At 42.3% G+C, this 25,837-nt stretch overlaps 2 protein-coding genes across 3 annotated transcripts in view; one reads left to right on the top strand and one right to left on the bottom strand.

Annotated features, from left to right (window-relative positions):
* Positions 1–6,418, top strand: part of slc22a13b (solute carrier family 22 member 13b) — a 79,910-nt gene extending 73,492 nt beyond the window's left edge. Inside the window, exon 11 of the mRNA XM_041189301.1 lies at positions 6,204–6,418. Within this exon, the coding sequence (XP_041045235.1) occupies positions 6,204–6,418 (215 nt within the window). The remainder of the gene's footprint in view (positions 1–6,203) is intronic.
* Positions 6,419–6,628: 210 nt separating this feature from the next.
* The window catches only part of LOC121279077 (xin actin-binding repeat-containing protein 1-like), a 32,461-nt gene continuing 13,252 nt past the window's right edge, over positions 6,629–25,837 (bottom strand). For both annotated transcript variants that reach the window (XM_041189966.1, XM_041189967.1), the window contains exons 2-4: positions 22,949–23,087; positions 18,316–18,372; positions 6,629–15,359 (exon numbers count right to left, since the gene is read on the bottom strand). In XM_041189966.1, coding sequence (XP_041045900.1) covers positions 7,512–15,359 — 7,848 coding nt within the window. In that variant the 5' untranslated portion in view covers positions 18,316–18,372; positions 22,949–23,087 and the 3' untranslated portion in view covers positions 6,629–7,511. The remainder of the gene's footprint in view (positions 15,360–18,315; positions 18,373–22,948; positions 23,088–25,837) is intronic.

Raw genomic sequence — 25,837 nt, 5'->3', positions numbered from 1 at the left:
TCACCCTTTTGGTGTTGGCTTTCTTCCAGTTAATTGTTCTTACTCTGGATTGTGACTTGTCCTTTTCCATAGTCAGCCTAAACATTATGATACAATGATCAACTGTCCCCTAAATGTTCTGCTACTGACGCTTGACAAACTTGGCCCCCCTCATTCCCAAGAACTAGCAGTGCCTCCTTTCTTGTTGGACTGGAAACATACTCCTATAGAAAATTTTAATGAACACACCCTAGAAATTCTTGCCTCTCTCTGCCCTTTACATTAATACTATCCCAGTCTATATTCAGATAATTAAAGTCTCCAATTATAACTACTCTTACAATTTTTGCACCTCTCTGTAATTTCCTTGGAAATTTGCTCCTCTACATCTTTCATACTGGTTGTTGGCCTACAGACTACACCGAGCAATGTAATTGCTGTTTTTTTAATTAGCTCCAGTTAAATCGATTCTGTCCTTGACCTCTCTGGGACATCCTCTCTCTCCAGCACTGCACTGTTATCCTTAATCATAACTGCCACTCCTCCCCCTTTCTTTTCTTTCCTGGATACCTTGTATCTAGGAATATGTTTAATACCAAGGTCTGCCCTTTGTTATGCCAGGTCTCTGTTATAGCTGCAATCATATTTCAACATGGAAGTCTGCACCTCTAACTCACCAGTTTTATTTATCACACTCTGCGCATCACATACATGCACAGTAACTCTAATTTAGGTGATAAGCCATACAGACTTGAAACGTTGACTGTGTTCCTCTCCGCAGATGCTGTCGGACCTGCTGAGTTTTTCCAGGTATTTTTGTTTTTGTTTCTAATTTAGACTTTATTGCTTTTTTCCAAACTCTGAGCCCACTTATTATTTTCTCTTAGTCTGCTCCTATTTAATATGGAATTATTCCCTTCTCCAGCATCGTATAGCGTTCTAACTCTATGCACCTTATTACTCTTTTCTATTTCCATATACTGGTGCCTTTCCCTCTGTGAATTTAGTTTAAGCCCTCCCCAACCACACTAATGAACCTCTCCATGAGGATATTGGTCCCAGTCCTGTTGAGGTGCAACCTGTCCCTTTTGAATAGGTGCCTTTTACCCCAGAAATGGTCCCAATGCCCCAAGAACCCAAAGCCCTCCCTCCTGCACCAAGCTTCAAGCTACACGTTGACCCTCACCATCTTCCTATTTCTACTCTCTCTAATGCATGGCACTAGGAGTAATCCAGAGATTTCTACCTTTGACGCCGTACTTCTCAACTTCCTCCCTAGCTCCTGAAAATCTGACAGTAAGATCTCGATACCTGCCCTCTTTCTATGTCTTTGGTACCAATGTGTGCCACAACTTCTTGCTGACTCCCTTCTGCCTGCAGAGTATCCCACACCATGTCTACAATGTCCTTTACTGTGGCAGCAGGGAGGCAACACACCATGCAGGACTCACGATACGGTTACAGAAAAGCCTCTCTGTCCCGGGCTATGGAATCTCCTATAAAAACCTAATTTCTACAATTTGCTGCTCCCACCTGTACAGTTTCTTGGCCAATGATGCCAAACGCTAGACCACACTTCTTCACTTACTGCAGTCTCCAACGCTGAGTACCTGTTTGAGAGTGGCACATACACTGAAGACTCCTGTACTTCCTGCCTCTTCCTGCTCCTCCATGCAGCTATTATCCTGAACTCTTAGTCGGTGGGGTGATCTCCTCGAATGTACAATCCAGAAAACTCTCATCCTTCTGATCACCTGCAATGACTCCAGCTGCCCGTCAAGCTGGGAAATCCTGAGCTTGAGTTCAAACAGCTGGAGGCATTTCCAATATACATGGGCACTCAAAACACGCAAAGTAACCTGGGGCAGGATTTTTCAAATGGCAGATGGGCTGGGCGGGAGCGGGCAGGGGCGGGTGTGGAGCCAATCGCCACCCATGATTGGCTCCGCACCACCATTTTATGCAGGCGGGCCAATTAAGGCCCGTCCAATGCAACCCACGGCCGGTAGCGCTCAGGGCTACCTGCGCGGGCTGGGGGAGGAGGGAGAGTCGGGGCCAGTGCTCCTTCATGAGTTTTGCGCATGTCCACAAAAGAGTGCAGCAATATCCCTGAGGAGCTGCCTCAGGGAGATTGAATGGATATTAAAAGGATTGAATAAATGATTTAAAAATTTATTTAAACGTGTCCCCTTATGTGACATTGTCACACGAGTTGGGACATGTTTTTATATTTATGAAAGTTTATTAATTTATTTAATAAAAGCTTCAGGAAACCTCAACCCGCTCGTGGATGAGGTTTCCTGAAAAATGTGAAGGCTTCTTGGGCATTTTGCCTGCTCACCAACCTTAAGGTTGGACAGGCAGTGTTCATAAGTGCTTCAATTAATTTCTTAAGGCCTTATTAGGCTGTTTGCATTTCAGTGGATGTGCAGCTGACTCAGGCGCGCACCTGCCGAACGAAATATCACGCATCATTTTACGCGTTGGCGTGTTGGGCCAGCCCCAACACACCGACCGGAAAATTCTGCTCCTGAAGTTGCCACATGGCGCAGGAATTGCAAGCAACAGGTCTCACATGCCCAACCATGATATTAAACAAAAACATCTAGTTCCTCTTCAATAGTCTAGCTAGTGCCCTGTTTGAAAAATTAATTTCAATTAATACCTCTGATCAATTCATGTGCTACTATATTAATCTGATTTATATTCTTAATTTCCCAGCTGCTAATTTGAAATTAATACCCACATTTTGATAGAAATGAGAAAAATATTCACCAACCAATCATTCACCCAGTTTCCTGTGACGTCACACTAATTTTCTTTGGAGGCCTCCTGCTGGTCTTTCAGTGACTCTCACTCTCTGCCACGCCTTTTATCCTCGCTGTGCTCTCACCTCTTCTGCTGGTCTCTCAGTGACTCTCATGCTCTCTGCCACTCCTTTTATCCTCTCTGTACTCTCAGCTCTCCTGCTGGTTTCTCTGACACTCTCACTCCCTCCACTGCTCCTTTCATCCCCGCTGTACTCCCGCTGTCCTACTGGTCTCTCAGTGACTCTCTCGCTTTCTCTGCCACTCCTTTTATCCTCGCTGTACTCTCAACTCTCCTGCTGGTCCCTGAGTGACTCCATTGCTTTCTCCGCTGCTCCTTTTATCGCCTCTGTACTGTCAGCTCTCCCGCTGGACCTTAAATGGTGTGGCATTTTAACTTGTGTGTAATTATGGTAATGCAGAATTATGGAATTTTGTGGATTGACACACCATGAGAAATGTATAAAAATGGTCATTTGTAATGAGGATTTGGATACCAGAAATCTTCAGAAACTGAATGTAGAACTGTAGCACATTTAATTCCCCAAGCAAACCATCAGGTTCTGTTGTAATTACTGCCTTTCAAGCATTCATTCAATTACATGTGCTGTATGTTTAAAAAACCTATAGGCTGGATTTTATGCTCCCCCGATGGCAGGTTGGAAGTGGGGAGGCGGGGGTCATGTAAAATCCAGCGGGTGCCTTTTCCACTGCCTGCCTGTCTGCCCTGACATGTCTGAATTTTTGTGGGGGACCTGCTTGCCCTTGGATCTGTTGACGCCCTTAAGAGATAATTAATTGGACACTTAAGGGCCTCATCCTGCCCCTGCCAGTACTTTACCTGTGGTCAGTTCTGGTATGATAGCCAAGTGGTTATGATACTGGGTTTGTAACCGCAAGATCAAGAGTTCAAATCTCACAATGGCAAACTATGAAACAATGTAACTTCATCTGAAACAGATGGAAACGGGTTTGTACTTGAAAGAGTTACTTTACCTGTGGTCAGTTCTGGTATGATAGCCAAGTGGTTATGGTACTGGGTTTGTAACCCCAAGATCAAGAGATCGAATCTCACAATGGCAAACTATGTAACTTCATCTGAAACAGATAGAAACGGGTTTGTACTCGAAAGAGTTACTTTACCTGTGGTCAGTTCTGGTATGATAGCCAAGTGGTTATGGTACTGGGCTTGTAAACCCAAGATCAAGAGTTCAAATCTCACCATGGCAAATTATGAAACAATGTAATTTCATCTGAATAGGAACAGATGGAAACGTGTTTGTACTCGAAAGAGTTACTTTACCTGTGGTGTGGGAAGCCCAGCAGCTTTAGTTGGGCAAGGTGGGGGGAACCTCCTCTGCAGGACCCCTGAGCCCAATGTAGATACACTTCCCCAGAAGATCATTCTGACCTTTAATACTCCCCCCAGCCTCTTGAAATGAGCCCCTCCACCCTTTGCTGAGATCCCTAATCCCAGACTTATGTGGGCTCCTTGGCATAGTGGACCTGCCTGTAGTTCCAGCAGTGGTCAGCAGCTCTCTAGGATGGAACTTCCTTCTGAGATAGGGGGCTGGATTTTATGGAGTGCCAGGGTCCCTGCTCACTGGCTAAAAAGTCAGGGGGTTGGGGGAACCTGCCTGTGATCCAAATGGCTGCCTCGCTGCAGTTTACACTGGGAGCAAATGCATTGATGCAGCAATGGTGGAGGCGTAACTTTGTTCTGGATAAATGAATTAAAACAGGCCTTCACCATCGCAAGTATTATTTTGCTGAGTGATGAGGTAGCAGAGCTGCTTAGAGTCCTGATTCTAAAATGATGGCCCTAGCAACCCAAAGGAGAGGTCAACTCATTGGATTCACTGACATCAAGAATGTGGGGATAGATTTTCATAATTAGTGCTTCCCATGCAGAGCTTCATGTGATGGGAGTGATTATTTGGAGACTTGAGTGCAATGATCAGCACACGTCCCTTGGTTACCCATCCTTTAATCTAAATTAGAGCTGCTCGTGCATCACCTTACACAACATTGGGACTCAGGCCATTTTGCTGAGGATGATTATCTGCCCATTTAGCTTAATGGATGATAAATTGATCACATGATGTCTAAATCCCCAAAGTGCACTCCCATTGCTTAAACACCTCAGTATAAATCTAAATTTGACCTAGATGAGAGGCTATCACATCTCTTTTGCTTCACACCACATAGAGTTTAATTCCAGTGTAGTATCAAATCTAAAGTTAAAAGATTCCCAAGTCTTGGACCTCCTGGGCATTTGTCAAGCATACATGACAAGTTGGTGGAATGCGCCGACAGGTGGCAGATGAAGTTCAATGCGGAGAAATGTGAAGTGATTCATTTTGGTAGGAAGTACATGGAGAGGCAATATACAGGGTGCAGGAGCAGAGGGACCTAAGGCCAGGATTTTATGGCCCCTCCCACCGGCAGGCTTTTATGGTCCCATCAAACTGAATGGAGATTTAAATAGCTCATTGCATCTTCCGGGATGGGGCCATAAAATCCTGGCATAGGTGTCTATGTGCATAAATCATTCAAGGTGGCAGGACAGGTTGAATGAGCGGTCAATAAAGCATGTAGTATCCTAGGCTTCATTAATAGGGCTCAAGTACAAGAATAAGGAGGTTATGTTGAGCTTGTCTAAATCACTAGTTCAGTCTCATCTGGAGTCTTGCTTACAGTTCTGGGTACCACACATTTGGAAAGATGTAAAGGCATTTAAGAGAGTGCAGAAAAGATTCATTAAAATGGTTTCAGGGATGAGGAACTTTAGCTATGAAGATAGGTTGGAGAATTTGGGACTGTTTTCCTTGGAGAAGAGAAGGCTGAGAGGAGATTTGATAGAGGTATTCAAAATTATGAGGGGTCTGGACAGAGTAGATAGGGAGAAACTGTTCCCACTTGTGAAAAGATCAAGAATGAGAGGGCACAGATTTAAAGTAATTGGCAAAAGAAACAAAAGTGATAAATTTCTTGACTCTAAAGGCATCAATGGATATGGGGAGAGTGCAGGAGTACAGCATTGAGATAGAGGATCAGCCATGATCATGTTGAATGGCGGAGCAGGCTCAAAGGGCCTAATGACCTACTCCTGCTCCTATTTTCTATGTTTCTATGATATGAGAAAAAACTTTTTCATGCAGTGAGTGGTTAAGGTCTGGAATGCAGTGCCTGAGAGTATGGTGGAGGCAGGTTCAATCAAAGGTTCAAAAGTGAATTAGACTGTTATCTGAAAAGGAAGTATATGCAGGGTTACGGGGAGAAGGTGGTAGAATGGCAGTCAGTAAACTGCTCATTCAGAGAGCTGGTGCAGATATGAAGGGCTGAATGGCCTCCTTCTGCACTGCAAGAATTCAGTGATTAACCCGAGCTAATTATTTTCCCTTCTCCTATTGGCAGAGAGACAATGGCAAAACACCGCTGACAAAAACTATCAAGAAAAACAGTTCAGGATGAAGCAGCAGCAGACAATGAGCCAAGGTCCTGGCTTTGGGCAGAGCACTAATGGAATAAGTGGCAGAGATAACAACTGTAGGGATCCTACAGTCACTGTTCTTGCTGCCATCCATCGACTGAGCACCGAACAGGAATTAAACCTTGCAACCTTTGTCTAAAAGGTTTGGTTTCACAGTAGGCAATGCATTTACAAATGGAGCCACGGGAACCACCTTAAAAAAATATATATTCCAGCACTAAGAAATCAGCACAGTAAATATCAAATGCAAAAATCTTGACTTTTTAAAATGAAATCTAGACTATGTCTGTAGTTCATACTGCACAGTCTGAAACAGAGTTCACGCAAAAAAATCAGATAAAACTGATAATTCTTGTACGTAATATTAAAAATGTTTATTAAGGCAGGCTGTGGAATAAAAAAAGAATAAAATGTTTAGCAAACAGAGACAGTTCACAGGCAGAAAGAGACTAGATTCTAGAGAAGCTGATACATTGTGTTGGATGTAATTGAAATACAAAGGAAACTTGAAGAAGAAAAATGAAAGTAATTCAAAATTGTAGTCTAATTACAATCACAACACTACAACTCTTCAGTAAAAACAGGAAGCACTGGAGATATGTGACACACAAGGGGGTCACTTTAACTTTGAGAGATGGTGTGAAACAGGCGCTATTGGATTGGCCCCCAATACATGATTTTCTGTTCCATGGACTGACAAATTGGAAGTGGTGAATAAAGAGTGGCTAATTTGATAAAACATATTTTACACCATTGCCCAAAGTTAAAATTCTCCTCCTGTGGAGTCCAAATGTCAAATGTGGGGTCGAACCTAGGAACAGCAGCATTTGAAAACAGAAAGAATGGTCAATGTTGTGATCGTAGGCTCCTAGTCGAAGCTTAACTCTGTAAAGAATCTACATCTCAAACATTAACCTGTCTTTTCTCTTTTCAGATGCTGATGAACTTGCTCTGAACTTCTAGATTGTCATTTCAAATTTCCACTTCTTTTCATCTGCTGAAAGATTGAGTGGCTGGCACTTAATAGTGGCTCTTCACATGCCTGTGCTAGCCTGAGTAGGGGGCCTACATTTGACATATTAACCCATCCCTTCAGAGGCTGACCAGGCCTGCTGAGCATTTGCAGCATCTTTTTGGTTTTATTTCAGATTTCCAGTTTCGTGGTCTTTTTCTTCCCAGCACTATGTTTCTTGTATGCAGGGTTGTAGGTTGTATTTTAAAGTAACCCAGGTTTAACATCTCTTTGCTGAATTGGGATTGCCATAGGAAACAAACACGACTCCACTTTCCGTAGCATTTGGATGTGAATCCTCTGCTAACTTTGCTGGGCTCTGCAGGTGCCTACTAAGAAGGGGAGAAGTAGCAACTTCATATCTGGGTGGTGCTTGAACTACCTCAAATGTTGATGAGGTTCTGGATTCTGATTGCTTCGTGACTGTGGTTGAGGTTTTTGATGTGATAATTTTGTTCCCAAATCGATCGATCTCTTCATATTTTTCCATGACAGTCTTCGTACCAACTATCTCACCTCCATCAGGCCCTGTCTTGAACGCTACAACACTTTTGCTTCTCTGAGGGACTGGACTCTGAGTTCTATCAACGGCATTGCCTTTAAATCCACTTAAAGGGATACAGCCAGTGGATGTGTTGGGCGCATTGTCACTAGCGTTGACAATGTTGCTTCCATTTTTATTCTTTGCTTGAATGAACTCATTGGTGTCTCTTAGCATGGAGTCTTTCCTGCACACAGACTGCTGTTTCGCCATCTCAGCTCTAGAGTTCTGCATTCTGACACTCTGGTATCCATTGCAAAGAATTGGATCCTCAAGGTCATTGTATGTTGTCATTTCAGGAGATCGGGGTGGGACATCCTGCTTTTGAGAAGCAGGAGAAATGCATACACCCTCTCTTGGTCGAACTGACAGGTCTTTTTTCAAGGGATCTGTAGGTTTCCTAGCTGCTGATTCAATGGAAATGTAGGAAGGAGATGATGGGGTGTTCACACGGGCAGGAACAACTGGGATATCTAACAGTGGTTTAACTTGTTTCTCTGAATTGTTTAATCTTTCTTTTCCAACACGACCCTCTTTAAGTTCCTTGGCTTTTTCTGCATTAGACTTGCTGGAGACTAAACTAATTTTCTTGATATTACCAGACTGGGGGCTTGAAGCAACTCCCAATGATTCTCCGAAAAGGCCAGAGAGTCCTGCAATATCAGACTCTGATTTCAGATTGGAGACAGAATATAGAGCCTTTTTAATGGACTCTTCAATGTGTAACAGCTTTGCCAATGTCTGCTCCTTCAGATAGATGATCTCTGCACTTGCCCTTTCAAGGTCTTCAAAAACAAGTTCCACAGAGGACAAACCTTCTGATTCATCCTTGGCTATTCTCGGCTGATTCTGCACCTCATCCTTTTGGCGATTAATTGGTTTGAGTTGTTTAACCATGTTATTCTTAGGGACCACCCATTCAGGCACATTCTCAAATAAACTCTTCAGTCCTTTCACATCTACTTTGAAAGTTTCCTCTTCAAATTCTTTAACTTGAGACAAGATCTTCTGCAGCTCTTCTCGCTTCCTCAGGTTTTCAAATATCTCCATCGCTGCCTTCACATTGCCTTGCATTATTTCCTCTTTGTGAACTGATAATCTTTTCCTGCGATCGTCTTCAGTCTCTTTCCCCTGTTGCCGGTTTCCTCGCATTACGACCATGTCTGACTGTAGGCTGTGTTGCTGCTCTGTGTGAAACAGCCCTTGCTGGCAATTTGCAGCTGATACCTGGTTACTGAACCCATGCTGATCAATGCATTTGACACACTGGGCAATTTGGGACTGCGGCTGCTCAGATGACACTTTGACAGACTGTTGCAGATGCAGCTCTGAACTTGGCTCATGATGCTGATGGCTCTTTTGTGCTTTACCAATGGCTGAGGTTTTTGGCATAATTTTAACTTTTTTTGGTAAAGCAGGCATATTCTCTGCCATTGTCACATCCTCTTTCAGACTGCTGGCCTGGTTTATTTGAAGAGCGCTTGGTTTGTTCTGGGTGTCAGAAGTGTGAAGAGCAGCTTTAAATCCCTGAAACATTTCAGTACTTGCTGTATTTTGCTCTGAATATGACTGCATGAACCCCTGGACCTTTACTGCCGCAGTCAACTGCTTTGGTACAATTTTTTGTTCCCAGTTCATTGGGCCACTGGCCTCAACAAGGCTTTCAGAGCAGCTCCTTCCTTTCCGTTGGCTCATCCCTTGTGATACCATATTTGCCGTGGGGCTAGTTACTATTGCAGTTGGCTTGCTGCGTCCTTCCTTTCTTTGCTTGTATTTCTCTTCTGCCAACTGCAAGGGAGTTCTCAGTACTATGGTGGAAGATGTCATTGAGTCTGATAGAGACTGCTCACTGTGCCTTTCTAGTTGAGCATCCTGACATTCTGATGGGTGGTCAGCTTCTGTAGGAAGTGATTCTCTGATAGGTTTTATCGGGGGCTTAAACTTTGGTGAGTTGCACGCTGCAGCAGGCAATGGGTTTGAATTTGGCACAGCTGATGCATAGTTTTTTGGTGGATTAGGTGAACTGGCAACAGATTGGATTGCTTGTAAATGTTCAGGCTTCGGAGGCGGAATGGGTTTGCCTCCCTGCATTGGCAAGTGCCTGGGGGGCACTGCATGTGGCTTTGGTGCAATCGATGGCTTAGGCGAGATGTTTCTTTCATGGGTTTTGGGTGGAAGAGGTGGAGGAAACTGGGAAGTATCTGGGATTTTCATTGCAGCAGACTCACTCTGGTTGCGGGGAAAAGGGCTGCCCTCTACAGACGGTTGGCCACAAGCTTCTCTCGATGATGCAGGGGACTTTGTCACTGGAATTGGAGGAGGAAACTCAGTGTCAGATTGTGATAGCGAAATTTGGTTACAAACAGTTTTAACACCACTCTTCTTTTGGTCGCATGACTGTGACTGGCCTGCAGTTCTATATATCATGGCAGCTTTAAAATCACCTTTGGAAACATTCATATTAGCTTTTCCCAGAGAATGGAGAGCTGCCTGCAAGTTACCTCGAATCACGTCCTCTCTGTCGACAGACTTCTGCTCTGCCACTGAATTTTTTAAAGACTCTATAGTTGATCTTACGTCTCCCTTGATAATTATCTCCTGATCTGCCACTGCCCGATCTTCCTCCTCTAAGTTAGTGGACAAGTACTGACCATGTGTCTGCATATGTTCTGAAGAAGCTCCTATTTCGTCTCTGCCATTTTTAACTATTTTGGTTAAATTTTCACCTTTCTGACCTTCATTAGAGCAAGCTGCATATGACTGAATATGTCCTTGTCCCTCATAGGCACTGACCTGTTGAGTATTCTGTTGGCTCTTTAGCTGGTGGGGCTGAGTGACCGTCACTTGGGCACTCGTTCTGTGCCTTGGCATGATGCTGCCTTGTTGCTGAATGGATGTTTGTGCACTATTCTTCACCTTTTCCGCTGTATTCTTGTACTGAACAGTTTGGTGACATTGCTGAGATGCTGTTGACAATTGTGTGCTACACTTGAACTGTTCTCGTGTACTAGATTTGTGCTGAATTGTATGTGCTTCAGCTGTAACCTCTCTAAGGTTCTCCATTGCTGCTCGAAGGTCCTGGCCTGTGGCACTTGCAGCCCTTACCTCTGACACTGCAAGGGATGCACCACCTAGTGAGCGTACAGAAGATTCTGAACACTGTCCAATTCTCACTCCCTTATTATCACAAGTGGATTCCTCTGCTTCAACTAGAGTGCCTTTTGCATTGTCATAGATAACTTCCTCCCTATCTAGCTGTCTTGTTTGATACTTTGCATTCTTCAGTGGCTGGAGTGGAGCGTTACCATCACCAGTCACAAACTCTTCTTTCTCCATCATAATGGACTGAGTCGCAGCCTGACCCAAGGACTGATGAACAGGATTGATATCACCCCCTAATATTTCTTCTTTCTCAACAATACCATGGGCAGTCTGTGCTTCAGTTGAGAAGTATTTCTTGGTTCCTTTGACATCTCCTGGTACAATGTCATCTACCGTCCTTTCAATTTGTCCTCTACTCCCTTTCAAATTCCTTTTAGCACCTTCTACATCACCACGTACAATCTCCTCTTTCTGAGGGGAACCTGAAGGATCATCAGATTCCTCTTGGCTGTCCTTGAGATAGTCCAATGTCCCTGATTCAATGCACGTTGTGTACAATTGGACATTCCCTCTCTCGTTCTCCTCACGTTTCACAGTCGTTGACATTGTTTGCTGCTTGGTAGAAGCAAGAAGACTTTCAATAGTAGACTTTACATCTCCTTTGATCACCTCATTTTTGACTCCCTCATTTTGGAGATGATTAACTAACAAATAAACAGTAATTTGAGCAATTCCTCTTTCAGTCTCTTGAATCAAAATCCCTTTTTTGATTTTACTGTCTTGTGTAAGAAGACTAAAAATTTCGTTAGCGATGTCCCCTTCTTTCCTAACACCACCTTCGGACTGGGAGAACAGCTGAACTTTGTTTGAAGAGATTCTCCCACTTTCATTTTCCTTCAGCACAATAGCTTCAGAATAGATGGATTCCTTCTTTTGAAGCAACTGCCACAGAATTCTCTGTAAATTGCCACCTATAACCTCTTCTTTTAGAATATGTGGACCATCCTGACTCATCAGTTGATATTTGGCCATTTTTAGAATGCCTACCTCACTTGATTCAATGATAAGTCCCCTTGATGTAATGGCACTGTAGTTGTAGAGTGTCTGTAAACTTGTATGGACACATTGTTCTATCATCTCGGCACTCTCTGTGCTACATTGAGCATGAATGAATGTGTCCAGGGGTGTTGTTTCAAATAACCATGTTGTAGTCTTCACATCAGCATCTGTCACTTTTTCTTTGGGTTCTTTGCTCATTGAAGTATCTGAATCTTTTAAGCTGTCCAATGGCTGGGACTCAAACAACCAAGTGCACCTTTTTACATCGCCCCTCTGTATATCTTCTCGGTGGACTGTGTTTGCACCTGTGCATTCTTCAACTCCACCTTTCAAGGAATCAATGGGGAGATTTTCAAACAGCCAAGTTGATGTCCTGACATCTCCACTCTGAACATCACTGACACTGACTGTCCTTACATACTTGCGGTTTACCTGCTGCTCTTCAAAGAGTTGCTTGCTCACTTGCACATCTCCTCCTTGGACCTCATCCACCACTTTTATTCCTGGTTGTGCTTCATCTCTGATTGAATCCAAAGGCTGGGTCTCAAATTTCCATCGAGCTGCTGTCACATCTCCCCGGTGCACATCCTCCTGTGTAACAGCTCTGATCACAAACACTTCATCCAGTGGCTTGATTGTATCCAATGGTTTGGTTTCAAAGAGCCACCTAGTACCCGTTACATCTCCCCTCATGATTTCCTCCTTCTTTGCTGTAGTAACTTCATGATACTGGCCTTCTTTATCTCGGATTGCATAAAGGGGTTGTGTTTCGAAGAGCATAGTGCATGATTTCACATCACCGGTGGCCACTGACTCTTCCTTTTTTGATCTGAGGCTCATTATATCAGTTTCATCTTTTATCTGGTCCAATGAGCAGGTCTCAAAAACAAATCTTTTGCCACCGACATCACCTCCCTTTACATCAGTAATCGTGTACTCGGGTGTGGTCTCCTCTTCCATTTCTTTAATGGAGTCAATTGGGCAATTTTCAAACAGCCAGGTGAACTTGTGTACGCAACCTGACCCTGACTCTGTGGCATTCGCTTGCATGGATTTCAAACTTTTTCCCTTGTCCACCACATCACCTATTTCATTGAGTGAGGTGCTTTGATAGATTTCTTTCACTCTTGAGACATTCCCTGACTGGATGTCCACCTCACTTGTATATCTCATATTCTGTGCCTCATCCAACTCCTCAACAATATTGCCAATTTGTTCTGTTTCAAAAAGGTGCTTTGTGGTCTTCACATCTACCCCTTTAACATCATCCAGGTTTGCACTGAACACCTTCAGATGCTGTTCTCCATTCTCATTGATGCTGTCCAATGCTTGTGTTTCAAAAAGCCATGTGTATGATTTGACGTCACCTTTTGGTTGGGCTTCATCCTGCTGCTTGGTCTCTAATTTTTCATACAAGGCATCCATTGGCTGTGTTTCAAACAGCCACTTACATGTCTTCACATCACCCTTCATCAAATCTTTATTGTCAGAGCTTTGAATTTCTGTTTTATTTACATTAGCATGAATGACATCAAGGGGCTGTGTCTCAAATAGCCATCTTATTGTCTCCATATTACCAGCTCTGACCTCCTCTTTGGTGATGCCTTTAACCAGTTCCACATTTTTAATGTCTTCATCAAACTGATCAAAGTGGCGGGTTTCAAACATCCATCTGTAATGTTTGACATCACCACTAATGACTTGTTCACGGCTCACTGTCTTGACTTGATGACAGTGACCAGCACCGTCCATGATGGCATAAAGAGGGATGGTTTCAAAGAGAGCTCTGTTCTCATTTACATTTCCAGCCAACACTTCAATCTGCTTCTCAGCACAGATTTCATCTGAATTTTTAATGCTATCAAGAGGTAGAGTTTCAAAAAGAGATTTATAAGTTTTGACATCTCCCTTCTCTATGTCCAATGTCTTGCTGATATTGGAGGTTTCACTTTGCTCTTTACTAATACTATCCAGAGAACAGCTTTCAAACATGTGAGCTCTTTGCTTCACATCTCCCTTCTCTTCTTCTGTGACAACTCTCTTTAAGTGGCCAACTTCAAAGCTGTCCTTCAAACTTTCCATTGGCTGTGTCTCAAACAACCAAAGACTACTGTGTACATTGCCTCCAATTATTTGTTCTTTAGCGACCTCTTCTGATGAGCTTTCCTTTAATGAGTCAAGAGGCTGAGTTTCAAAGAGCCAGCACTTCTTATCCACATCTCCTCCTTCTATTACTTTAATACTAGCCGTGCAATTTGACTCCTCGGTCTGCTCGTTGATGGCATCCAATGCCTGTGTTTCAAAGAGCCATCTTTTCTTGCCAACACCACCTTGTTGAGTCTCTTCCAGGGAGATGCCTCGAATGATTTTTACTCTTGAGAAATCGCTATTAATATTGCCCAGGGGTTGAGTTTCAAAAAGCCAGCGAGCACTTTGGACATTACCACTCTGTTGGATTTCCTCCCTGCAGATGGATTTGATTTGGTGGATGTTCCCGACAGTATCTCGAATAGCACACAATGGTTCTGTCTCAAATAACTTCACTGTCTTGTTTACATCCCCTTTCAGTTCCTGTATTTCTGAGCGCAGTTGCAAAATGCTGCTTTCTTCCACTGAGTTGCTCCGTCCCAAATCACCTAAAGGATGGGTCTCAAATAACAATTTTGCACCTCTTACATCCCCTTTCTGTACAGGTTCTTTCAGGACTGCTTCTTGGAGATCATTCTCCTTGGAGTAGATTTGATTCAGAGAATCCATCGGCTGAGTTTCAAATAACCACAGCGCTGTGAGGACATCACCCTTTGCTTGTTCATTTCCATCACTTGAGTTTCCAGAAAATTCTGAGTACTGGGCACTGATGTCTTTAATTGTTTGGTTTTCAAACTTCCATGATGTGCTTTTCACGTCACCACTGAGGATGGTCTCTTCCTCCTTCAGCTTCTTGGCTGCTTGGTGATCTCCAATGGTGTCCAATGGCCAGTTATCAAAAATCCAGCACATAGATTGGACCTCACTCTGAAGTACAGTGTTGCCATTGCCATGTGCACCAGCTGCTAAGGCAGCAGCTGACCGTTCAGCATCCAACACCTCAGCCCAGTCCTCATTGACCACCTCCTGTAGGTTTTTCCTCAGCTCTGGGTGCATGTGCTTATAAAGTCTCTTCAATTCATTAATTTGGCGTTGCTGGTGAAATTTGATAAAGGTTTGGTGTGGAGGAGGTGGTATGTTTTGTGGTTGTTCTTCCACTGTTATGTTTGGCTTGGTAGCAGCCTCAAGTATGTCAGGTGGTGGAGGTGGTGGTAGAAAGTCATTCTCCAGGTTCTGAGTCACACCTGATTGTTGGATCCTATCCAAGGTCTGTGCCATCTTTAGTGAAACAAGGTTACAGATGAGGATTCATGGAAGGTACTCTTGTACTGCATCATGCATGTGGTTTAGTATTAATCAAAATTCAAGCCAAATGGTTAATTGTGAATAATCTTAAAATAAAAAGGTTTGGCAGAAGTAAGGTGTTGCTGTACCTTTCTCCAGTGCTCTTGACACAGGTCATGCAGTGTGGGTTGATGAGAGGTTCATGTCTGTGCACAGCAAACAGTGCTCAGCCTTGTAATTCATGAGGACCTCCTCACATCATAGTAAGCAGCACAATTAAATTACCCCAACTATATGCTTTCCTGTAAAAATGCCAATGCTGAAAATGGCAAGGTTTTCTAACCAGGTCTGAATTATCTAAACCTTGTACAGACTATGGGTGAGGTTATACTTGGAATGTATTTTATGGACCTAAACTTCAAAAGAACATAGAAGCTTTGGAAATGTTCAGAGAAAAAGTGACAAGAATAATCCCAGGATGATTCTAGAACTAAAGTATGAGAAAAGACTCTGGAATTGCACACGAGAGAAAGCATCATCCAGATCTTTCAGGTGATGTTTATACTTGACACTTTGGGAATTCAAAACGGATGTGGTACAGCCTGCTAGAAGAAGGGTGTCAGACCTTAGCCTTTAGTGTGCTCTGTAGTCCTCCGAGTTTCCTGCTACTTCTGCACTGATGAGCACCCTAAACCACTTTACATTGATGCAAAAGTGTCAGGAATAATGAAGCCTAAAATATCACAATGAGTAGATAACGCAGCTGCAAGCAGGCTAATTGGGACTGTCTAAGAAGAGTAATGTTATAAGTAAACTATGAGTGTAGAACTGTAGATGAAAAATTACATTTAACAAGAGTTGAGCAAGATAAAATTAAAGGTTAAGGGGGTAATTGGACATAGAGATCAGATGGAACAATAATGGAGACTGGCATTATTGGAAGTCAACTGACCAGGACTGAATAATGGACATGTAAGTGTAGCTAAGTATTATGGAGTTTACTTAACTGATTTTGAGGGATCAGGGCCTATTAATGCAGAACCTCTCCTTATGAAAGTAAGTGAGCAAGGTAGAATCCATAATAGGGTACATTGTCTATGGAAGAAATTTAAGTGAGTGGGTTGAACCTGTGGCATTGTATATCCCCTATCTTACAGACTTATCTAGTCTGGAGCTAACCAGTTGCCTAACTGATAGTAGGGGCACACACTCAAACTATTGTGAAAATTTACTGACATATCAAGGAAATGTCTAATGATGTTTACACTATGTAATCACCTAACGTCTTGCCAATAAAAACAAAGGAGTGATGACATCAGTGGAGTACGCAATAACTAAAGGTTTACACTAACAGGCATTAAGGAGTACAATATCTCCTCAGTAAATTAGTTATTAAAACACAAAAACATTTAAAACTTTTTGAAATCTATGGAATCCTATTACTAACTCTCCCTCTTCCACCTCTGTAGTTTACATTATATCAGACTTGAATCATCTTGGTCTTTTCGATGTAAAGGAAGTGAAGACTATATCAGAGAAGCAGCAGAAGTCCCATCCCATGCTAGTCCGGAGCGCTTGAGTATTAATGACACAGCAAAAAAAATGGCTTAAAGGGGAACCACCATCATTTTAGGAAGAAGGAAGACCCAAACCGCTTAACACAATGTCTTGTCATATTATTGTCATCTGAGAATGGTAATGTTTTTTATGATATTATGGTGTTTTTGTCAATGGTGTTGTTGAATGCCATCATAAAGCCAGTGTAATTAGCCTTATGATGACAAGCATCCCCCTTTAAACATTTTTGTTAATCAAAATCACTGCAAGTTTCACACACAAACACAGACACATTGATGATACTTTCCAGTTCAAAGCATACCAGATTTTATACAATATTGAAATACCACAGATTATTTTTGCTACTAAGAACATATCAATGTTGGCACTGTAGTGGGCATGTGGTATTTTAAACGATGAACAAATAGACCATAGACTTTGTCCTTCTCAACTTGGATTGTGTCTGGAGGAAGGATTTTGAACTGAACATCACTAGGGTGAGGAACTGATGGATACAAGTTAAACACCTTGGAGACAGGTGATGTGACGAATTAAGGCAGTCACACAAATAATCTATTCAAATTTAATGGCCTATAAGTGATCTCTCTTGAGCATATTGCTTCTCTATTCACACTGAATGGCTGCACTGATATAGAGATTATCCACAGAATTGAGCCTAAACTTGTGTTAGTCAGTTACCAAAGATCAACAATAGATGCAACATATCTTTTGCTGGGATTGTGATGGGCATTGAATGTAAACTTAGTATCAAGATGGCACACATTAGGAAGTGTCAAACTCATTCCACTTAGTGTCCTTAAAGCTAGTGAAGAGAGGAGACTTTCATGCCATTAATGTGTGGCTAGATTTGAACACAAGTCCCAGAGATGGAAATGTGATTTCAAGATCCCTGGTTGTAGTCTAACGGACTAATTCCAATTCATAATTCAAACCTTTGGGTGAAATTAAAAACAATCAAGACCCAAAATATTTAGCATTAAATGTATCTGACCATGGTCCCTTAATCGCTAAGAGCAGACTGAAAGTTAAAAATGAAGAAGGAGCAAAGTAACTCGGCAGAATGAATTACAATATCTCTCCTGTCATGAGGCATCAAGCCAAAGTTCCAATCCCTAATGAGAGGAAACAAAAATGTGGAAGGAGGTAGAAAAGTAATCTCAGAAAGCTCTCATGCAATCCTGCTAATGGCCTTCTTCGGAAGATCATTGACAGAAGGTGTCATGGATGGTTGGTTATGGTGCAATGTGGACTTGGGAGGTGGAAACTTGGGAGGGTGGAAATGGGAAGGGAAAAAACAAACCAATGCCAGCCATTGAGACCACTGCAAAGAACAATCCATTCCAGTGCCGTTAAGCACACCCTTTTCTCCTACCTTGAACTGGCGAAGGTTGTTCACTGACTGAGGAATACTCCCTTGAGAAGAAATAGCCTAAAAATAAATTGAATCAATTTATAACTCTAGGCTTCTGCAAACCCAGTGAAGACAAAGGTGTAAATAGAAGTTTACTCAAACCTAATTGTTAAACGTTAGCATCGCTCCTCTGCTGCACCAAAGTGCACCTGCCTGCCACTGCCCCCTCCTCAGGATGCCTCAATTGGTAATTACATAGATCTGAATCATGCAGATTAGAAAGCCTCGCTCTGCATTGCCAGGTTATCTCAGATGGGTAGCAAAAAGACCAACTGGAATAGCGAGAGAAGGGAAATCAGACTGGATTTCTTTTCCTTACCAATGTCTGGTGACTACTCCTGGAAGCTGATTTTGCACAAACAATGTTCCATAAATGAGCCATTCAAACAAAGGAGGTCTTTTCAGCCATTTGATCTTGACCCTTCAAATATCAAACCTATCATCCTTCAATTAAAGCTTGTTTTTAATATGCATCTAAAATCAGACAGATGTGATCTCAGTTTAACTTCTCTTTCAAAGAACAACACCTCTGACTAATTAGCACTTCACATACTATAAACTGGTGTCAGCCAAGATTATAACCCTCAGAGTATTTGGAATAGTGTTCAAACCCTACAACTCAGGGGTTATGAGTGCTACCAACTAGCCAAGCTGAAAGAAGCTCTGATGTACTGCACAATTTAATAGCCATTTACAAAAGCAATGGAGGGCAGCTGGTTTCATGGAACAGTACCCTCCATGACATAATGCCTTAAGCACATCCATCTTCTGCAGCCTGTATAGCTTGTACTGACTTTATGTTCTCCAGCGTAGTGACGGCAGCAACATCATACTTACTTTCAAATCCCTCCACAGCCTCAGCCCACCTCGACCTCCCAGGACATAAAATCTACGTTGATGACCTTGGTTCTATCTTCCAGAATGCTTTCATCATGCCACCTCATTCCCTACTGTCAAAAACCTCCTTAAAATTTAGTTGTTTGACTACCTTTTCCTGCATCATTTTGGGCATTTTATTATGTTATAAATATAGAGTGTTGAGAGCGGAGAACAATAAGATGAAATATGGGGTACATCATTGTATCCATTTTCCAGCTGGAAATAAAGAAATAAAAATGACAAATTTTGCAGGGTTATGCCCATCACTCCAAGAACACCTGGAAGGAACTGGCATCACACTAATACAGGCATTGGCACATTACATATGCTAATGAGGTCCCTAATGTTTATTTGGGACCACTGAGGAAAATTAGGTATGGGGTCCACTCCTTGAAGGTTTGCCAGGTGTGAATTTGGTTGCCACAAAAAAGATAAGCTTTCTTTAATTGATGTGGAGCCAGGAGGAACAGGAATATTCCTCCCAATTCAACAGCCCTCCTGACAGCTGCTACCCACTGTGATCAAGTCCCTTCTGCTCTCCTCCCCCTTCCTTAGCACTTAGCTGAAGGTTGATGCTGTAGAAGAAACTGATCTGAAATCATAGAAATTCTACAGAGCAGAAAGAAACCATTTGGACCAATTTGCCTATTTAATTAGTCACATTTCCCTGCCCTTTTCCCATAGCCCTGAAAGTTAGTATTGAATCTGGTTCTATCACCCTTTAAGGCAGTGTAGACTAGGTCGCAACAACTTAATGCATTAAAAAATTTCTCTTCATTTCTCCTTTTTTTTACCAAAAACATTGAAACCTTAACATCTTAAATCTCTGTCCCCTGGTTACTGATCCTGCAGCCACTAAAATCAGTTCCTCCTTATTTAGTCTATCAAAATCCTTCATGGTTTTGAGCACCTTGATCAAATCTCCTCTTCCCTGCTTTAAGAGGAACAATCTCAGTGACACCAATCTCTCCATGTAACTGAAGTCCTTGGTACCATTCTCATAAATCTTCCTTCACCCTTTCTAAGTCTTGTTTTAGAAAAGTTTAACATGACCTCCTTGCTTTTCTACTCTTATCCTCTGTTTATGAAGCCAAGGATTCCATATATTTTCCGAACAGCCTTCTTAACTTATTCTTCCAAAAATTTTGTACGTTCACTGCCCCTTTAAAACTCTGCCATTTAGTTTATCACCTCTCCTCTTCCTTTCTACAGAAGTGCACCCCTTAATACTTCTCTACATTAAAATGCATCTTCCATGTGTCCTCTTATTTCAGCAATCTGGCTATGTCACCTTCAAATTTTGAAGTTATGCCTTGTATATCTAAGTCCAGGTTATATATCAAAAAGATCAGTAGTCTTAATACTCACCCCTAGGGGGCACCATATACTTCCCTCCAATTCAGAAAACAGCTGTTCATGACTGCTCTCTGCTTTCTGTCTCTTAACTAATTTTGTGTCCATACTCCACTGTCTCTTTAATGTCACGGGATTCAATTATTACTAACAAGCTTATTAGGTGGTTCATTAAAATGCTTTTTGAAAGCCCTTATGCAAAACATCAACCGTACCACCGTACTACCTTTGTTCCCTAAAATGGACAAGGCGCTTGTGGAAGCATGGCAGGTGACAGCAGCTTGCCAAAATTATTGAGGTGAAGCCCAAGGCCCAATTTCAGGCTCGCCTCAGGATTTTCGATTGGAACACGTAGTGTGCTAATTCTGGGTACAAAAGTGGCCCTGGCGAATTTCTACCCTGTTCTTTTTTTGGTGCCCTGCAGTAGCATTTTCCTTCCAAAAGGTGTCATGTGAGCATTGTGTATAAGGATACGGCTGCCAGTTCAGTTAAGGAGTTATGTTTATGAAGCAGCACAGCAGCTGGTCACTGCTGTGAGAAGCAGCCTGTTTGACTGCCTGAATCTTCACAAAGCTGCCAAAGAGCTGCCACTAGCAGGGGAAACATTGAGCAGGTTCATGTGGAAGATGGATAAACCACTTCAGATCCATAAAAATAACAGGCAGGACAGGATAAAAATAGCTCGGCACAAATGTAATGAATGTACATAAATCAGCTACTGAGCTTAACAAATTCCATTGAATCAGGTCTTTACAAGGATAATAATTTCTCCTTGAGGGAAGTTTTCATGTTACCCAGTAGCTTAATTGGCAAGCAAAAGACTTATTAAAATTCAAAGTGCAGGTGTGGACTTGCCCCATCAAAAGTATGATTTACCCGTGTCTGGTGGAATATTAACAATTCTGCCCCATATGTGATGTGGTGCAACCAATGTTGTCACATACATGGTGTAATAAAGAAAGACTTGCATTTATATAGTGTCTTTCACTACCTAAGCGTGTTCTTGTACTTTGCAGTCAGTTAAGCACTTTTGAAGTGCAGTCATTGTTGCAGTATAATTCAATTTGCTGATGACACAAATTTAAGTGGTTTAGTTAGTTGTGTAGTTGGGTGCATAACATTACAAAGAGATATTGATAGATTAAGCGAGTGGGCAAAACTGTGGCAGATGGATTTCAACACAGGTAATTGTGAGGTCTTCTGTTCTGGACCAAAAAAGGACAGATCTGTGTTTTTTTAATGATGAAAAGCTAGGAACTGTGGAAGTCCGAAGAGATTCCATATGTACAGATCAATAAAATGTAGCATTTAAATACAAAAACAATCAAAAAAGGCTAATGGAATGTTAGCCTTTATATCTGGAGGGCTAGATTATACTGGGGAGGAAGTTTTGCTGCAGCTGTACAAAGCCCTGGTCTGACTGCATTTGGAGTATTATAAGCTGTTCTGGGCACAACATCTTAAAAATGACGGATAAGTCTGGGAAGGAGTACAACACAGATTCACCTGTATGTCACCAGGGTTTCAGGGGTAAATTATGAGGAGTGATTACATACCATGTGTTCCCTGGAATATAGAAAGTTCATATGTGATTTGATAGAGATGTTAAGGATTTTGAAAGGAATTTATAGGGTAGAGGGCAACTGTTTCCAGTAGTGCGAGAGATTAGATCATGGGGCACAACCTTAAATTCGATGTCAGGCCATTCAGGGGGAAAGTTAGGAATTACTTTTTCAAACAAACAGTGTGTGGCAATCTCTCCTGCAAAAAGTAGTAGATTATTTGATTAATAATGTTAAATCTGAGATAGATACTGCTAGCAAAGGGTACTGAGGAATATGAAGCTAAGGTGGGCAGATAGAGTTAGGATACAGATCAGCTATGAACGCATTGATTGGCAGAAAAAGCTCAAAAGTCTGAATGGCCAAAACTTTAAAACTGAATTTAAATTCTCAAACTAGTGTGGTGTAATTTGAAGTTATGGATTACTAACCTAGGCTCCCTAATAACTGGGAAACTCATGTAACCTCTACCCTAGTACAAAAGCAAAATACTGCAGGTACTGGAAATCTTAAACATGAATGGAAAATACTGAAAATTCTCAGCAGGTCAAACATCATCTTTTCCAAAGAGAACCAGCCCAAAATCTTTAACTTTTCCAGTTTACCTTCCCAATAATAGAACTGTCACAGGTTAGTTCCTGACAAGTAAAGCAGAGGATTTGCCAAGTCAATTTTTTTAAGCTACCCCTTTAAGAACAGTTCTGCCTCTGCAAGCAATCCAGCAATGCCAGGGTGTGCTTAAGATGTCCTCTTGACCTCTGTGGTTTTGAGAGAGAATGAATGGAATGCTGAATACTCACAGGCTTCACTGAGGAGTCTGCTGCAGATATTTTAGACAGATAGATGTGGCTGACCTCTCTCAGACAGAGGTGACCTCCTGTCCTTCCAGTGGCTGGTTGTTGGTCTTAGATGCCCTCAGATGCAATAATCTCTGCCCGTCTGCAAGAGGAAAGGTTTTTATTTAGTCAAATTTCAGGGGATGTGTTAACTGCTCCACAAAAACAAAGTGCAAGCTTTTTTTTTAAAAAAAAACATGTTTCCGATTTCCAGCTGCTGCAATTCTGGTCTGTCCAGTTTCAAGTTGCTGCGGAGAGGCCTGAGACACTGGTTGCCAACCTATGTGGATTGTCCGGGAGTCCCCAGGAATTAGAGATTAATTTAAAGCATAACTTCCTCCCAGTTGCATTCCAACCCGTTGAGATAAAGGCCAACATTCTATTAGCATTTTTGCACCTGTGCACTAGCTTTTAGTGATTTGCTCACATGGAAACCTAAGCCCTTTTGCTGCTCCACAGGTCATGGTCTCTCACCAATAAGAAAATATTCTGATTTTTCCTTCTCAGATTCAAACCTCATACTTTCCCACATTGAGTGCCATCTGCTACAACTTTGTGCATGTACTTAGCCTGGCTATGTTCCTTTGTAACCAAAGTACATAACTTAAAGTGCCTCCTAACTTAGTGTCATCTCATCCGAAGGTGCTTCATAGAGCAAAAGAATAGATGTGAACAGTATTAAAAGTGCTCGAGGGATAGAATGAAAGCGTGGATTTTGAAGCATTTTTGAAGGAGCGGAGTGAGGGCAAGGCAGAAGGACTTAGGAAGAGAATTTGAGAAAAGATGGCTGAAAACATTGCCACACAATCCATTTAAGAAAACACTGTAAAACTGTAGATCAACTCATTTCCCTCAGCCACATTCCCATTACTGCAGTGCAAATCCAGTTTCAGTTATGAGGTGCATGTCTTCCAATTTAATTTGCTTGGTCAATATGATCCCCCTAGTCATGTAGGAACCTGTATGGATAGGCTGCCTTATTGTCTTACTGCTGGTTCCAAAACTCTCCTCCAAACCAATCGTGCCACTGATACAGAGCACCCCAACACTAGCCCTTCTCCCTCACTACTCCTCCTGTCTTCCCTTTTCCTGCTCTTATCAGTGTTGTTACTTTTGCTTTTACAAAAGTTTTGAGACATTTTGGGTTGGACTTTCACTGGCGGGACCCAACTTGGGGATTCCCACCCCCATTTGCGCCGCTGGAAATTTTCACCAGTGTGGGATAAAGGTGCAGCTAGTGAGCTAGCAGCTGACACTCCCATCCTAGGCTGGTGAGGCATCTCCTAGACCCATGCAATTTTTCTGGAGTCAGGCTAGCCCCCTCATTACTTGTGGTTGATGGCCCCTCAGAGATGTCAGGAATCATTGTCTGGATTTGGGAACCTTTTGAAAGGAATGTTTAAAATGCCTTACCATTGTCCCCAGCCACACCTCAAGGTCCCTTATACCGTCAATGCCAACTCATGCCCCTCCCATGCCCATATACCCAGTGTGTACTATGTACATAATCAATGAGCCATATAATAACAATGGCAAATGTGTTGAGGGAAAAAAAACACCCATTCAGAATTTTTCCTTGAGAAAAAAACTGCCATTCCTACAACACTATAAAAGTGTCAAAAAGTGTTAAAACATCAATAACAGAGGCTTGAAACACTTCACATCTCTCATTATTGTTCAAATAAACACTGAGATATTGTCAAAAGAGATCACAGAAAGAATAACTTATAACCATTTAAAGGAGTCAATCAAATGAAGTCAACAATTCACTTCACTTGTCAAAACAGATTTCCTCACTAATGCTTTTTTGGTGTGGGCTCTCAGCTATGCATCTATAATGAGGTTATGTATACATGAGTTGGAATTGGGGGTATGAGGGTCCATGGGGACTGGCTGGGACCATGAGTTGATATTGATTTGGCATGGAGCATATGAAGGTCCATGTGGAGTGGGTGGGTGCGGTGGGGTGAGGTGGCATGAAAGGTGAAGATTAGACGGCCGAACTGCTTTTAATACACGTGGGAATGAAGCCCTAAAGACTGAGATAGGCTTTCTAACCAACCCACCTCTGTGGCTGTCTACGATCTGCTTCCAGGGTCAATGGACCTAACTCCAGACTGCACCCACAAACCCCCCCACTCCCTCTCCCCCGCACCACTCCACCCTGGAATGAAAATTGTGTGTGGTTGGGCACTTTAAATCAAAGTGGGACTGGTGGGTCGGGAAATTTCCCAACACCAGCTATCTGCCTTGGTACCAATTAACTGACCCTTTAATGTGTGTGGGGAGCTCTATTGAAATGCAGTTTGTTGCTGCAATTGATGTCATGATGTTATTGGCATTCCAGCTATGTGTTTGTTCCCCTATTTCTTACAAATGTCAAGACAACCATATTTAAGAATCTAGCAGACAGTGTGAGTTGCAGGCTTGTTATCAGCTGAAATCCTAGGGCATCCAATCCCGTCCTTATTCCACAATCCCAAGCATGGCGTGTCCAAACCCATTAATTCCTCGTTAGCCTTGTATTCTCTCTTACTCTTGAAATATTGGAGGTATCCTGCACCATGAACCCAGCCCTTCACCAAGGTTTCTTAATATGTGCATCTTAAAAAGAGCATTCATTGTCACTCAAAGACACTCTTATTCCCCCTCTCTCCCTAGTCCAAAATATCATTCACAAGACACTAATAATACTAAGCCTAAACTACACACCTGCAAGCATCTTTCAAGCTTTTGGAGCTTTTTGAGATAGGTTGTTGCAGTCGTTAGTGAACTAATCACTGACCATAAAATACATGCACACGCATGCACGCACAGAGGGAGCTGCAGACTCAGCACAGAGCAGCTATGAAT

This window comes from Carcharodon carcharias, chromosome 6, assembly GCF_017639515.1.
Source record: "Carcharodon carcharias isolate sCarCar2 chromosome 6, sCarCar2.pri, whole genome shotgun sequence".
Classification (NCBI taxonomy): Eukaryota; Metazoa; Chordata; class Chondrichthyes; order Lamniformes; family Lamnidae; genus Carcharodon; species Carcharodon carcharias.
This window is presented reverse-complemented; position numbering and strand designations above follow the sequence as displayed.